Here is a 14,720-nt window from a genome sequence, read left to right on the forward strand (position 1 = left end):
GATTGGCAATGCACTAGCTGCGGTTTCTATATGGTAATTTATGTATACAATGCTTAAGCTGAATGCCGATGATCCCTTTGTGAAGCTCGCAGATTGACCTACTGTACTTATTTGGCGTCAGACTATATGTATATATGTAGATATATAGCATATTATGTGTGCAATTGGGTCATTGTTATGCGGAAATTAATTGCCTGGCTCTGTGTTCGGACAGCTGCTCGGCTTGCGGGTCGTTACTACTTGCTATTGTCGATTGTCCTTGCCTTTTGCCTTGTTGGACCTTCTGTGACGGAAGTTTTTGCCTAAATGAATGCCCAAAATGTAGATATCAAAATAAATGCATTTAAAATACAGTAGATACAGAAAATATTTCCTAGAATAAGTTTAAATGATACTCATAAAATATCAGTCCATGACTAAACAGCAGAAATATTGTAATGCCCAATTAGTTTTAGCCCTGACAACCTACCTCCGCTTTCTTGCCTTCTCAAAATGGCCTCATGTCTCTTATTTCGAAAGTTTGAAGGAAAAACATTCACCAATCATATTCTGCATATTATTTTTCATCTGCAATTCAAGCTTATTTCTCTTTCTGCTTCACTCAGCTTAACACCTGAGCCTCCATTTTTACCATATTTCGCCAGGCAGGTCGAACCTTTGGTTCTATTTTGGTTTTTTTGTTATACGTCCTACTACTGCGGCACACCCAAGGCCCTAGTTTGCATATACCTGAAACAGGAACAGGAACAGAGATCTGCATATTTTACGAATCGCTGAGAATCACCTGCAGCTGTTTTCTGCTCATGTTGCAAGCTTTTTCATCTTTTAGTTCTCCTTTTTTTAGTTTTTTGCATATTTTTCTGTATTTTTTGGCGACATGTGGGCCTCGAAAGTTTAAGTTTCTTTATTTTTTTAATATTTTTCACCGAACAAGTAAATACATATATGGTGGATAAAAAATTTACATTTTTTCTTCTCTGATTTGAAATTGTTGTTGCCTCTAGGTCTTTTTGGAAAATAAAAATTAAATATGAGAACATAGGGGGACAGGGAGAGATTGTTTGCATTGTCGAAAGGACATGTGAAACTCATTCAGTTCTCAAATGCAGAACAATTAAAATTGCTTGCCAAAAACCAAATCTGCAAAAATTCAGAATTGTCCGACACGAAAAGTGCTCGACAGTCGTCGCAAGATGCTTCACTGCACTTTTGGAAAGAGAACAGCAAAAAAAAAACTAATAACTTTAATACATTGAAGCAAATTCATATATGTATAATATATACATACATACATACTTGTCATAACAGTCGCCAACATTCTCTCTCAATAAAATGAGACTTTTGATCTAAAAAGTTGTTTGAATCGAAGTGAAAGGAGGGAACTCCGTCTTTGGTATGGGACTCTCCTGGGGGTTAGCTGGGACCATTGCAACGTCTCACAGTTTTTGTCAAAAAGCCAAAGTGCATGGCAACAAAATATGAGAAAGCGGCCAGTTCTAGAGCATGTACATATACATTTGTATATATATAGAGAAACATCATCTAAATTTACTATACAAATACACATATATAAATATACATATGTGTATGTATTAGTTACAAATCTTGCCTAAATGGCAAATGGGTCTGTTTAAGAATTCGTCTAGGATTGGAATTAAGTCCCTTTAATTTGAGACACAAAGGATTGAAATCGGGAATTTGTCTGCAGCGAAACCCGAGAGTAATTTCATTTTAACCATATGTAATTGATCAGGAAAGAATGTTAAATCCATTACAAAAGATCTTTTGTATGAATTTTGGAAATTTCGCATTTAGTTGATGAGATAATTGTACGAGATTTTTTCTTTCAACCTTTTTTTAAATGTTATTTTTGTTGGTGTGCATATGAAATTGTGGCATAATCGATTCTTTGATATTGTTTGGCTCATTTTTTGCCGTTAATATCAATTAAAATTTTATAAATAACTTCAGCAAATATTGCATTTGATCAATTAATTTTGGTAACAAAAGAAATCCATTTAAGTAAACGCAAACAATCAATGAAGCGGTCTTTAGTTTAGCGAACACATCAGCAGCCACAATTCAACAAATAAAAGTTTTAACAAATTTCAACAAATTGGTTTTTATGTTTGTTGCCGCCTGCCTGCCCCGGCCCCTTGGCATATGCAACAAAGAAATAAAAAATAGCCTTCCGGTACAAAGAGTGTGCAGAAAAACCTTTCAAACGTTGGCAGTTATTTTTTCTTACCTATTTCTACCTAATGCAATCAAATTAAATGCTATTAAATTTGATGGCCTCATGTGTAAAAAGGGTAACAATTGAGCGAATGGTCGGATGAGGAGGGCGGGGGGCTGCAGGAGGAGGTCTGCCGAGATGGGAGATTGCCTTGCGGCTGCCTTTTTATCGCTGCCAGAGCCGTAAAATAAAATTGTGTTTATATAAATATATTTTTATTTTTGCATTTTAATGGTCTCTCCTCTCTCCCAGTGGCAATGATTTTTTTCGTTTTGTTTCTGTATGAATAGAAATTAATTTTCGTGAGCAAATTAAAAGCATTTATTATTTTATTTTCAAGAAAAACATTCTGAATTGTTGCAGGAACAACCACAGCCAATTATGGGGCATTCAGGAAAAGTTACGTTCAAAAAAATGTTGAAAGTAACTTTATAAGAAGACAGGAAAATTAAAAACGTAAAAGTCGATGTATAAACTTTTAATTGAACGGGAGATGGTGCTGATGATGCGATGAAGGACACGGGTCCTGTTAACTAAGTTGTTGTGTACAATTTATATCCACCTGAGCTATACAAAGAAATGCTATAAGAGTGGTCCGCTTTCTCTTAGGTTTGCTCGTTGGTTATTTAGATGACACGGTGATATTGATCGATTTAGACAAACTCCCTAAACTCGTATTGCTGTTTGTTAGTTGCTAACCTCTGGTTAAATTTACTGTACTCTATACTCTGACAGGAAGTAAAAAGGAATGCATGATTTTTCGGGAACCAAACAAAACTTAATTGCAATATGCAAAGCTCTGGCCTCCTCGTCAACTTTTTGGATAAATGACAATGTTTGACAAGACAGACAATACACCCATATACACACACACACAAACAATCACAGACCAACAGGAGGTCAGGAAGAAGAATACGCTGCGTCCTTCCTCTGTGTTACACTGTAGAAGAATGACACTGACACAGTTACCAAACTCATGACACGCCATGTGGCCATGTGGCCATGTGGCACCGGGCTCATTGCACATGCAACGACATCAGACACCGCCCCCCTTTTTGACGTTCTGCTTATCCTCCTATCCCTACACTTATTTGTCCTCGCTCTGAACCTGATCTCATTTGGTGCTGGCATTTTGTTTGCTCAACTTGCAGCAGCTACTCTCTTTGTTATTAAAGCCTGTATACGACGTTGATTCACAGCCAACGGCAACGCACATTGATTGCTGCTGGGCCCCCTCCAAAGTCCCTGCCCCCCCTTCATTTGCCACTGGGTGCGTTATGTGGCATACACACACAATTTGCCGCCTGAATGTGGCCTAACTTCGAGCTGCTTGTTTACTGATTGTCGAAACACCCCAAAAAGAGGTTGGGGTTTGACTTTGACAGGTTGTCGGGATTTTTGGCTAACATATGTGTGACTAGAACTGGCATATCGCATAAACCCAACAGGCTGATGGATCACATCATGTACTTGTACGTATTTTGCACCAACCAGAAGTGTGCAAATCGTGGTATATTCTACGAAGTAAATATTAATCAATCGATCGAATTCCAAGATTTATCAGTGCAGTGATACAATTCAACTAAACCACAATAGTCTTTCTCTTTACAGTTTATTGCTTGAATAAACCAAATTTGGAGTGAATGGATAATAAAACTATATTTACTCAATTGTTATGGGATTTTCTTGACGTTGTTAGACAGCCTAGTCCTCCATATCGTTAATGTGAAGACGTATGAAAAAATCAAACTCATCCTATTTTACACTTATTATCTTTAATATTAGTCCTAAACTTTTCCTTCCTGTAGCCAAAGTTATCCTGTCTAGCTATTAATAGATTCTTTTTTATGCTTCATTCTAATTATGTTTGGTAAATTTTCATTTTCTATCTTGTGACCTTTAGGATAGCGTTTCATATTAGGAAAGTTTGCTCCATGCACAATTTATGAAATTTTTCATGTGTCAAATTGGAGTTTGTTAATTGTTTTAACCCCTTTATTAAAAGCTTCATGTGAACGCATATTTTTAAAGCTGCAATTAAAAAAGTTTTTCCACCAATTAAATGTGAAAAATTCTTAAAAATTTGCTTCAATAAAACACACGCTGCCATCAGTTCAATAAACCAAACAGAGAAGAAAATCTACCCCCTTTTGATGATGTGTCGCACCCCCCCACCACCCTCGAAAAGGGTAAAACTTTTTCAATTAAACATTTCTTAATGAAAATACAGACAAACGCTGCAAAACCCTCAAACAGGGAAAAATAAAACAAAAATTTAAATGTAAATGAAAGAAAACACAAAACGGCCAACCAAAGACCCAAACCCAAATGGTTTAAAAACCATAAAAAATATTTAAACATAAATTGGTTGGGTTTGATGCTTTTCCGCATGTTATAGTTGCTTTTGTTTTTGGTATTTTTTTTTTTTTGTTTTTTTTTTTTTTTGTGGTGAAGTGCAACAGATTTTCACTGGCCAACCAAATTGATGAACTTCCCTTTTGCAGGCAATAAATATGAGAACTTTTGCGAAAATGCAGCAAATTGAAATTAAAACCAAGAACAGGCCATAAAAAACACAGACTTCCATCTGGCTGGCTCCCACTTGTTTTTGGTTTTCGTTTTTTATTTTTTTTGTTGTATCCTGCCAAAGTTACTTTCCGATTTTGACAGCGCTCAGATAAAAAGTGAATCCTGCGGTAATACTCTTCCTTTGTTGCACAAACAAACTATTCACTGGAATTATATGCAGGGTACACACTTCTTTATAGGTAATATATTTTATGGTCACAGTGACTGAGACTTGACATTATTGTGGTTCGCTTATTTTGAGATCCATCTTAAAATGTACCCAATTAGTAGATGCAGAAGTTATTGCCAGCTTATTAACCATATTGATTCAGGATTTGTGGGTTTAGTGTTGTCTGGATTCTTCAATTAAATCCAGCCACTGCGATGCATCTTTGCAGTAAACTAGATTGGAAAGACAAATTGAGGGGAGGAATAACATTAGAAACCTCCTTCCAATGAACGGATACAGTCGTTTTTTTTGTCATTGTTACGAACTTAAACAATTAATAACGTTACGATTCTGTTCCATTGAAAAATTCTGAATCAGTTGTCTTAAGCTGATTTTCTCTTTTAACAAGTGTTAGACGGAACAGACACTTTTTTAACAATGAGAAGCTTTAATTTTAGACTTCTCAGACTTGGCACGTTGACTTTACTTCCCCCTTATATTATTCGTCCTCTCATTTGACGCTGCTTATTAAAAATACACACAGTTACACACACACACAAACACAAATGGCAGTACTTCAAGCATGACAAAGCAGAGAGGGTAAGCAAAAAAAGGGAAAATTAATAAACAAAAAATTGTCAAGTATACGCACTGTGTGACGTGCCCCTGCCCGACTTTGCCCCTTATCTTCTATTAAGCATTTTCAAATGTTATGCATTTTCTCGCACATTTCTGTTAACAAAAGGACGAGGAGATGAGAAAAAGTGGGGAACATAAAACCCAAATGGGCTTGAGATGGGGTTTGTTATGGGTGTGTGTGTGGCATGTGAAAGATTGGCTGGAGGCGGTGTTTTCATTCCCATGCTCTGACTTGAGATGATGCTGGGGCTGAGCAGCAGTTGACAGGAAACATGAATGTATCGTTGTTGTTTATATTTAGCAGAAACTAACTCAAAAGGGAAAGCGGCTAAAGTCACTTGACAACCACCAAACCACCACTGATTCCGCCCCTCGTTCCCTGCCTATCTGATGAGATGAACCGGTACACGGTTGCCACTTGCTATTCAGACGTGCTTGGAGGATATTTTGCTTTCCGCAGCTGTTTATCTAAGGCACGTAAAATGAAAGCCGCGACAAGGTTTCTTCTCATTTGCCTCTAGTTGGTAATTAAGTTACAGTTACAGCAGCGCTCAAATACGTGTAAAGAAGGAAATTATTTTAGCGAAGAACCACGGTGGTAGGTCAGGTCAATTTGTGCCCCATATTCTGTATTTGAGTCTCTCGAACAAAGCCATCAAAAGCTGTCACTATTATATTAAATTTTTGGGTACCATCGCCCATCGCTGCGTCGCTGTGGCAGCAACACATTTCACTTTCATTTCGACATTAATATTAATATTCAATTAGCCAGACAAATATACGCGGCCTTAGGCCATCCAATTAATGTTAATTATGCTAAGAAGGCCGCTTGAAAGTTGCAACTTTTTCCTTTCGGACGCTGTCGCTGTCAAAAAGTTCTTTCTCGCCCAAAATCAGCCACATAAATCTTCCCCCCACCGTTCATTTCATCGGCCTCCATTGTCCCCCGGGGGCAAAAACAATTGATTTGTTTCTACTTTTGTTTTACAATCCGGGCTCGTTCTGCACTTTTCTAAATACTCTGTGATGCTGCTACTAATTGCCTTTAAAATGTCAATTTGTAGGCGTTTAATTGTGTAATTAGTTAACAATTGAAAATCTTTTCGATTTGTTTTGTTTATCATGCTAATTAAGTTGGCATTGTACTTCAAAGTGAATCTCTTTTTCATTTGCTTATTTTAAGAAAGATTTGTTTAAAATGCCTTTTAAAATCGATTAACTTTACCTCTATTTAAAATATTCTAAATGGAAATTTTGATCAAATTTGAAATGAATTCTTTCCAATGTTTTCATATCTGCTCCTTATTTAATCTTTAGCTGTGAAGGGTTATCTTCTAAATTCCAGTGAAACGCTATTTGGCATTCACTTTGGAAGTTCGTTTTTCCTAGCATACTTTTGGTAAGTTAAATTACACAAATTATCCTTTAATCAATCTTGTTGGTTGTTCAGAATGCTGAATTTAGTTATACTTGCTAATTAAGAGTGCGATGAAATAAAACCAAGATTTGTTTACTTCTGTAAATTTTTTTTTTGTTTGTCAAGATGGCGCCAGGGGTTTCCATCCATCCATCAATCAAACACACAGCCAGGCTGTCAAGATCTTGTCGTAGTCCTGGACTTGGACCAGAACCTGAACCTAACCCAATATAGTACTTCATGATTTCGCCTTGGTGGCACTTCATTTCAAATTCAATTGCTCGCCTTATTCATAAGATTCGTTTCCATTTGGGTTTTGGGCATCCGGCACCATGCATCAAGGGTTTGTGCCTCTATTTACCATTGACGTTCGGCACATGTGGAAATTGTTGTGCAATTTTCTTTCACCTTTCCTCCATGCCATGGTTCTGTGTTTTTTTTTCTGGTCTTAAAAGTGTTGGCACTGCCTTTCATTGTTTAGCGGATGGTTTTTGCTTTTTTTTGTTTCCTGGCGCTGGAGATTTGGGAACTGCTGCTGCTGTTAGTGAAACATTGCAAAATGTATTGCTCCCACTTGGGCTTGAAAGCCTCTCGAACTTTCGGGCTTCAACCCGTAACTGTTGTTCAGCCATTTGCCTGACTTTAGAAGAAGAGCGAAAGTAACAGAGGAGGCAGAGACAGAGGGAGAGAAAAGATTGATATGCAAACATTTAACAGTTTGCATGGTTAGCTGGCAGTGATTTTTGTGTGTTGGCCCAGTTTATATGGCATTGGCCGGGAAAGAACCGAACAAAACGCAACGGAACTAAAACTGAACTGAAGAGTGTAGAGAAAGAAAACTCAATTTTGAAATCACTTCGCTGCCGCCGTTGTTTCACTTTCTCCCCCAGTCCCTGCCGAACCCCTTTGGGTTTGTTTCATTTCGAATGTGTTCGCAAAAGGTCGACAAAAGTTTTTTGGCCATGCTTAAATATGCGTAGTGTTCCGGACGCAGGTGCTCAATCTCCACTGGGGCATTGCCTGTTCGTTGTCCTTGGCGTTTTTATGGCAAGGGGAACACGGCATGACTTATAAATGGACGACGGCATATGTAAGCAGTGCTAATAATTCCCCAGGCATTAGGTAAGGTAATTTTAAGGGCAAGTGCAGTTAAATCGAAACAAATAACTAATAAGCAAAAGCTACAACTGGGGAATAGAAACATTTTTATAGTTGGCCACTCACCTGAAATCCGAACTGGCAAAACAATCGCCCAGGAAACGACATTGCAGCGTATTGCACTGGTTCGTCTTTACATCATGCTGCACCTCGTAGGTTATATTAAAACCGTAGACATCCAATAGTCGATCCAGAGCCCGCAAGTGTGTACCGTCCAAACTGGCCATGGTGAAGCGTATCTCGAGATATTGACTATTGAATTGCACCCAAGTCACTTGGGTAACATCGTCTTCGTTAAGCGTGAAGACTCGATGTGCTGGCACCTTGAAATCGTCTGAATAATACATATACTCGGTGAATTTAAGACCACCGAGCACATAGAGTTGTGTCAGATAGATCACTATGGACACATTGCCCTGGGCAGTGGCTGGCAAATCCGAGGCATCAATTATCCAAATGCATTCGATGGGCGTGGCAAAACGATGTGGAAAATTCGGAGTCTGAATGAGGCCATAGCGGGATTTGAGCAGGCCTCCGCAACCAGAGGCAGAACTCGACCCACTCGAGGTCGAGCTGCTGGAGGAACTTGAACTAGAGCTGGACATCTGGCCACTTGCGAAGGCATTCAAGGCAAAATTGTGCTTGGCCGCGGGAAATGGTGGTGGTGGCGGCATCGGTACGGCGGGTAAAGAAAACTTTTGTTCCGCATGGTCACGTTGGGGTTGGGCTTCGGCTTTTGCCACCGCTATCCAAGACAACGATAGTAACAGCAACAGCAACAATTTTGCTGAGAATCTGACAACAACAACAATTGCCAGTTTCGACATTGACTTGGCTTTTTGGGTTTGTGTCCCGTTCACTGGATTTCAACTGCTGCTGCGCCTTCTGCTACCGCCTGGCTCGGCCGTCGTCTTATCATTGGCCCAACGATATGAATAGAACATGGGCGATAGTTTTGATTGTTAGCTCTTGTTATTGTTGTTGTTCCTTCACTCACTCATTGACATTTGGCCCATCGTTTCCAACAGTTTTCTGCAAAAAAAAAGGAAGAAAGTGGAATGAGATGAAGTGAATTTTATTCGAAGGTTTTTTTTTTTTTTTTTAGCTAAAACCCATTTTGACAGCTGTCGTTTGCATTTGAATAACTGCCGCCAGCCATTCCACCGTATCGTGGACCTCTAACACTACTACAACTACTACTACAAAAATCGTAAACTGTCAGCGTGAAAAAGCAATTTGAAAATCCACTAAAAGAGGCGCTCACGAAACCAGGAACTAGAACAGAACAGAACCGTATAGTAGATGGAATAGAGGGGCTTCAGCAGCATCGTTTTGTGTAGCGCCATCAATTATGGGCTCCAAGCGTGGACGCTCATAAAACAAAGGCACATAACTGCCGCTCACCAAGGCTCCACTCACTCACTCGCGTTTTCTTTGTCAACTCTCAAATTGTTTTTCCATATTTTTTTCCCCATTTTTGTTGGCTTGTTTCTCTGTTTGCTTTTATTTTTTGGTGGGCGTTTTCAAACGTGGAAGGCTCTTCAAGTGCTTGACTCTATAGGGGTTTACTTTTTGTAGACCAACCACTGAGTTTGGCTAATAAATGCAATTTGGAAGGGGTCAAGAATGTAATTTTTATATGGCAAAAGAGCAGCTTATCGAATTTAACATTCTTAGAGGTCCTGATTCTTCTTTTAATTTCATATTTCTTGATATTTATTGTTTTTAATGTCAACATTCGTCAGAGCTTTTTAACTTATGAAACCAACCAACGAACAAGACTATCTTTCTAACAATACACAAAGATTTACAAGTCACTTTTATTACCAAGTCGAAATGTCTATGGATACAAAGTAAGTTCAAATTAACTGCAAGTTTATTTAATTCGTCTTTCTCTTGTTTGGCAATAGAATGAATCATGGCAAAAGGAGTCATCAATTACAAACCACAAAATTGACATACTAGAGATCGTCGATGGTAATTAACCGAAATCTAATCAAATTCAAATAAATGTTTTTGAAATTTCACACTAAGCAAATTCTCCTAAATACAATAAATACAAATGGCAATAATTAGGACCACAAATATACACACACAGAACACACACCCACACATAACACATTGGCAAATACACACAGCTATGCAAATCGAAATCTAAATATATCAAATACCTTTTGGCATATGGCCAGGAATGTTGGCTGAAATGCCATTGCATAAATTATTGACCGCCTGTGGGAATTTGTTGAGACTTGGCTTGGTTAATCAGATTATATATAACCATATAGATAAATGTATGTAAATAATCTGTGTGTGAGTATATATTAACAATGAGAAATTCCTGTCAATACACGAAATAATCTAGCCTCGATGTCTCAAAAGTTATGTCAAAGTTAATATATATAGGATTTTAAAGGCAAATAAATAGAATGTGTCTTTAAAGTGTGTATGGGCAAAGTTTTTGTGGATTACGCCAAAAGGTGGTATAAAGTTTCTACGTAAGTGTGTAGGTGTGTGTGTGTGCATGTGTGTATGTTAACAAGTTTAATCAAACGACAATGTCGTAACACGTGCATACTTTTGGGCGTAACCGGCAGCTAAGACAAGTTAAAATTGTCGACGTCGACGTCGATGTAAGCACGTACATACACACACAAACATTGTGAGTAAAGAAGTGTATCAAGGGAAAGAAAGAGAGAGAGAGGGAAAGACGGAAAGTTGGATGTTCCCTTGCAAAATTACTTTAGTTACGCATTTTAGACATAATGAATAATTTTTTTACTCGGTGCTCGTGCGTTTTTCTTTATTTTTGCCTCCTTTGCTCTCTCTTTTTTGCTCTTGCTTTTTGTTGTATCTGCCAAAAGTTAATATATGCGCCAGAATCTTCAGTTAAAGCCCCCAGAGAGTTTTTCAAAGCAATTGCCCCACTCATTTGCCAAAGAGGAATCAGAAAGAAGATAATGACGGATTGAATGCAAGTAGGTAGGTAGGTAATCATGACAGGGAGAAAATATTCCAGGAGAAAATATTCCATCTGAAAGACTCGAATGTGTGCAAAACAATTATCAGGCATATTTTCATTCAAATCATTGCGAAACATGCAGAATTTTTATGCAGCTAATTACTTTCCTGTTTTTTTGCTAGGCGCCAAAGAAAGCAATCATTTTTTTGATAGCCTACTTTTAGACGGTTTATAAAATAATTATCTATGTATATGTATATGTACTCTATTCAATTGTATTTCAAAGGGCTCTATATGTTGCTCAATGGGCTTAAACCTTTTTCGTTTCTTGATTCACATTGGTTGGAAATGGCCGTTAGAGATCGTAATTCCAAGAATAATCGAAATAAAAAAGGTTTTTCCCCCTAGACGTTATTCCGAATAAACGAGATTTTCTATATTTTCCATTATCTAGGGAGTAGCTCTCATTCAATCATTAGCTATAAGTATAACTGTATATTGTGTTCTGCGCTCTTCAATTTGGTAATCACTTCAACAGTGTGTAAAAGGGGAAAGCACTTGTTTTTGGCGTGCCAAATCCAGTTGGCCAATTGAGTACTAAATAAATTCGATACATTTAATGGAACAAGTAATTCAAATGGATACGTAAATTTAAAGAGAATGAAGTATCACAGCATTACAGTAAGCATTTGTTCGCTATTTTGGAATGATACAAAATAATAACAACAAATAGAATGTGAGTTCATATTGTTGACGGGAACTCGGTTTAAAATGGGGTTTACGAAAAATCAAGACTTAATTTAATAAAGTTTGAGCTGATAACGCAAACACTAGTGAAATTTGTCATTGTGAAGAAAAAGAAAATGAAAACTTCCGTCTTGAGTTCCAAACAATGACGCCTTGCCTGCCCCACACTTTGGCCGTAGATAAGAAGAGTTAGGCGGGCACTTCAACTGATACCGATAACCATACAACCATACAGAAACACACACTCACACACCTACACACACCGATATAACCAGACACTTGTTCTGCCAGCGTTAACGTTGCCGCATGCCGCTTGCCGAGCAAATTGCCAATTTAAATTGGCCGCGTTAAATTAGTCGAGTTATCAGCTTCCACGGCGAAACACAGGTGTTCGGGAAGTGCGCTGCGGATCGGAACCAATATCGTTCGGTGCATCATCATCTTGCTGTGATTCAGTTGCAAATTGCTTTGATTTCCTAGTGTAACCGGTCATCGTTTTGCAAATGGAGCGGAAATCGTAACGTGCTCAAATAATATGATAACTCCGTTTCAAGTTAATTTTTTCTTACAAAACGGAAATGGCACGTCAAATTGTTTGCATAATAATTGTATGATTGTGATTGGTTTCGCATTTCGTTGCTTTTGCTGTTGTTGTTGATGTTGATGGTGGTTCGGTGGTTCAGTGGTGGTTCGTATTCAGTTCACTGGCTAATGGTTTCATGCTCGGTTCGCGTGTGTGGTGCTTTAAGTGATTTGTTGTTAAAAGTGAAAAGCATTAGCCATTATCAGTGCAGGGGGGGATTGGCATGCTATGGCATTGGCATTAACTGAATCACCCGAATAACGTATACGGGCAAATTAGTGAAAGTCACTATCAATTTAACGATTGGCCAATATTTGCACTGTATTCTAATTTAAGCCTCTGTGAAGAAAAAACGGTAGGGAAATTACCTTGGGCCATTCTTTCATACTGTGATATCTAATCAGACGACATTAAAACCATTTCGTAGAAAAACAAATGAAAAGAATGAATAAAACTCGAGTGTTTGATATTCTTTACTGATATTTATATGTAGGTACATACATATGTATGTACTTATATATCGGAATACCATACATTCTGTCATTAGGTTGATTAAAAGTAACTGATGACATTCGATTTGTGTTAATTTCCACACACACATGAAATTAAATTTCTGCAGTAACATCAGTAATCAAATATATATCATAGATAGGGTCTGTTTATAAGACGGTTTCAAATCGAAATATTTATTTCAGAAAAAACATCGCTTCACGGTGCTTATCAAAAGGCACATTTCCTTGAAAAATACCCATAAAATACTAAAACGATCAATGAATTGAGTAACTGCAGCTAACAACAAAGTACGAGTTATGACAGTTTCATAAACAGAGTGATTATTATTGTTGTAAAACGAAATCAAAACCAATCAACTAAAGTCACAATCTTCATTATTATACTGCTCCTATTCTTAGCCATTTCCACAAATTGCAAAAGACAGAAAAAATGCAAGACTCAGTGAAATAAGCAAAGAGCCAAGAAAAAGTAAGAGACCTGCAAACCAATTTTTAAATACACTTTCATTAATATCGTTAAAGAATAAACGATACACTAGCAACAAGGCAATCTCGAAACAACGTGAGGCATTTGCCCATAAAAGTATGCAATTCACTCTTTAAAAACTCTAAAGAATCATTTAAAAACATTGTCTATTAGTTTCATTCCTTTCCCATCGCTTACTACCCATTTTTTGCGTTACCTAATCTACTTTTTAAAAGTGTATATTGAAAAAGTTTGTCTGATAACTGGCTACGAAATGTCAATAAATTAATATAAATGAGTGACTCGTGACTTGCCGGGCTCTCTCTTGTTTTTGTTTGTGTTCTTTTTTGTTTTTTGCAATTCTTCAAAGCGAATCAAACAGAAGTGGAGGGAAAACATTGTATTTGAATTTTTCATATTTGCCTCTATTTTTGATTCGCTATAGACAATATTGCCTTTTGATCTTATCTAGATATGCAGTGAGAGAAAAAATAACGTAAAATTCGAAAACTGATAAAATGCTAAAGTTAAAAAAAGTTGGTCTACCTTTAACCCTGGCATAGACATGAAGATACCCTGTTTCTCTATAAATATTTTTAATGAAATTGTTTAACTATGTAGAGTTTGTTTCACCCTTTGACTAGTCTACATCAAGAAATTAATGCTAAATATCTTTCATGATCTTTGTGACATAAAAATGAGGACAACTAAGGGTCCAGGGTATACAGTGGAGGAAGCGACAAGTTGAAGACAGTTAATTGGCAACGGGTCGCGGCTTTGATTACATTTCAAGGCATTTACCCTAAAGCTTTTGACCAAACAATGAAAATCCCCCCGCATAAATAGAAAACAATTAAGCATTTCACAAAACGATAAGAGATAAACGATAAAAAGGCGAAATTCTAAAAGCCAGCCAACAGTCACCAGCAAGCAAACTGACTGATGAGTCATCCCAACTTAGTTTCTTAATTTTAGAGTTAGGACTAGAGGAACTTTTTCTTTGTATCAGATGCAAAGGAAATTCTCATTTCAAATTTGCTGGTAGTTTAGGCAAAGTTAAATTGACCAACATGGAATCAAATTGCTTTTGAAGTTTTAGTTGAAATAATTTTTCAACTTTTGTTAAACCTTGACCATGAAATATATATTTGTTGTCTCTAAAATGGAGTCAAATTTTCTATTTTATTTACTCAAGTGGGAATGAAAATGTTTATTTATTTAGCTTTTTAAATAAATGTAGACTTTTGATTTGGCATAATATGAATT

General features: G+C 37.2%; 2 protein-coding genes across 8 annotated transcripts in view; one reads left to right on the forward strand and one right to left on the reverse strand.

The window, feature by feature from the left end:
• Positions 1-14,720, reverse strand: part of LOC137580473 (uncharacterized) — a 153,787-nt gene that overhangs the window by 89,233 nt on the left and 49,834 nt on the right. The window contains exon 2 of the mRNA XM_068294523.1: positions 8,254-9,219. Within this exon, the coding sequence (XP_068150624.1) occupies positions 8,254-9,014 (761 nt within the window). The 5' untranslated portion in view covers positions 9,015-9,219. The remainder of the gene's footprint in view (positions 1-8,253; positions 9,220-14,720) is intronic.
• The window catches only part of LOC137580474 (cGMP-dependent protein kinase 1), a 30,711-nt gene that overhangs the window by 4,807 nt on the left and 11,184 nt on the right, over positions 1-14,720 (forward strand). Inside the window, exon 1 of one of the 7 annotated variants that reach the window (XM_068294526.1) lies at positions 12,251-12,831. The exons of 2 other annotated variants lie outside the window; for them this stretch is intronic. The gene's annotated coding sequence lies outside the window, so the exon portion shown is untranslated. Of the gene's footprint in view, positions 1-12,250; positions 12,832-14,720 lie in introns of those variants that run through there. 4 more of the 7 variants (XM_068294530.1, XM_068294528.1, XM_068294527.1 and 1 more) reach the window with 4 other exon arrangements.

Source organism: Drosophila tropicalis, unplaced genomic scaffold (genome assembly GCF_018151085.1).
Source record: "Drosophila tropicalis isolate 14030-0801.00 unplaced genomic scaffold, ASM1815108v1 contig_845, whole genome shotgun sequence".
NCBI classification, from domain to species: domain Eukaryota; kingdom Metazoa; phylum Arthropoda; class Insecta; order Diptera; family Drosophilidae; genus Drosophila; species Drosophila tropicalis.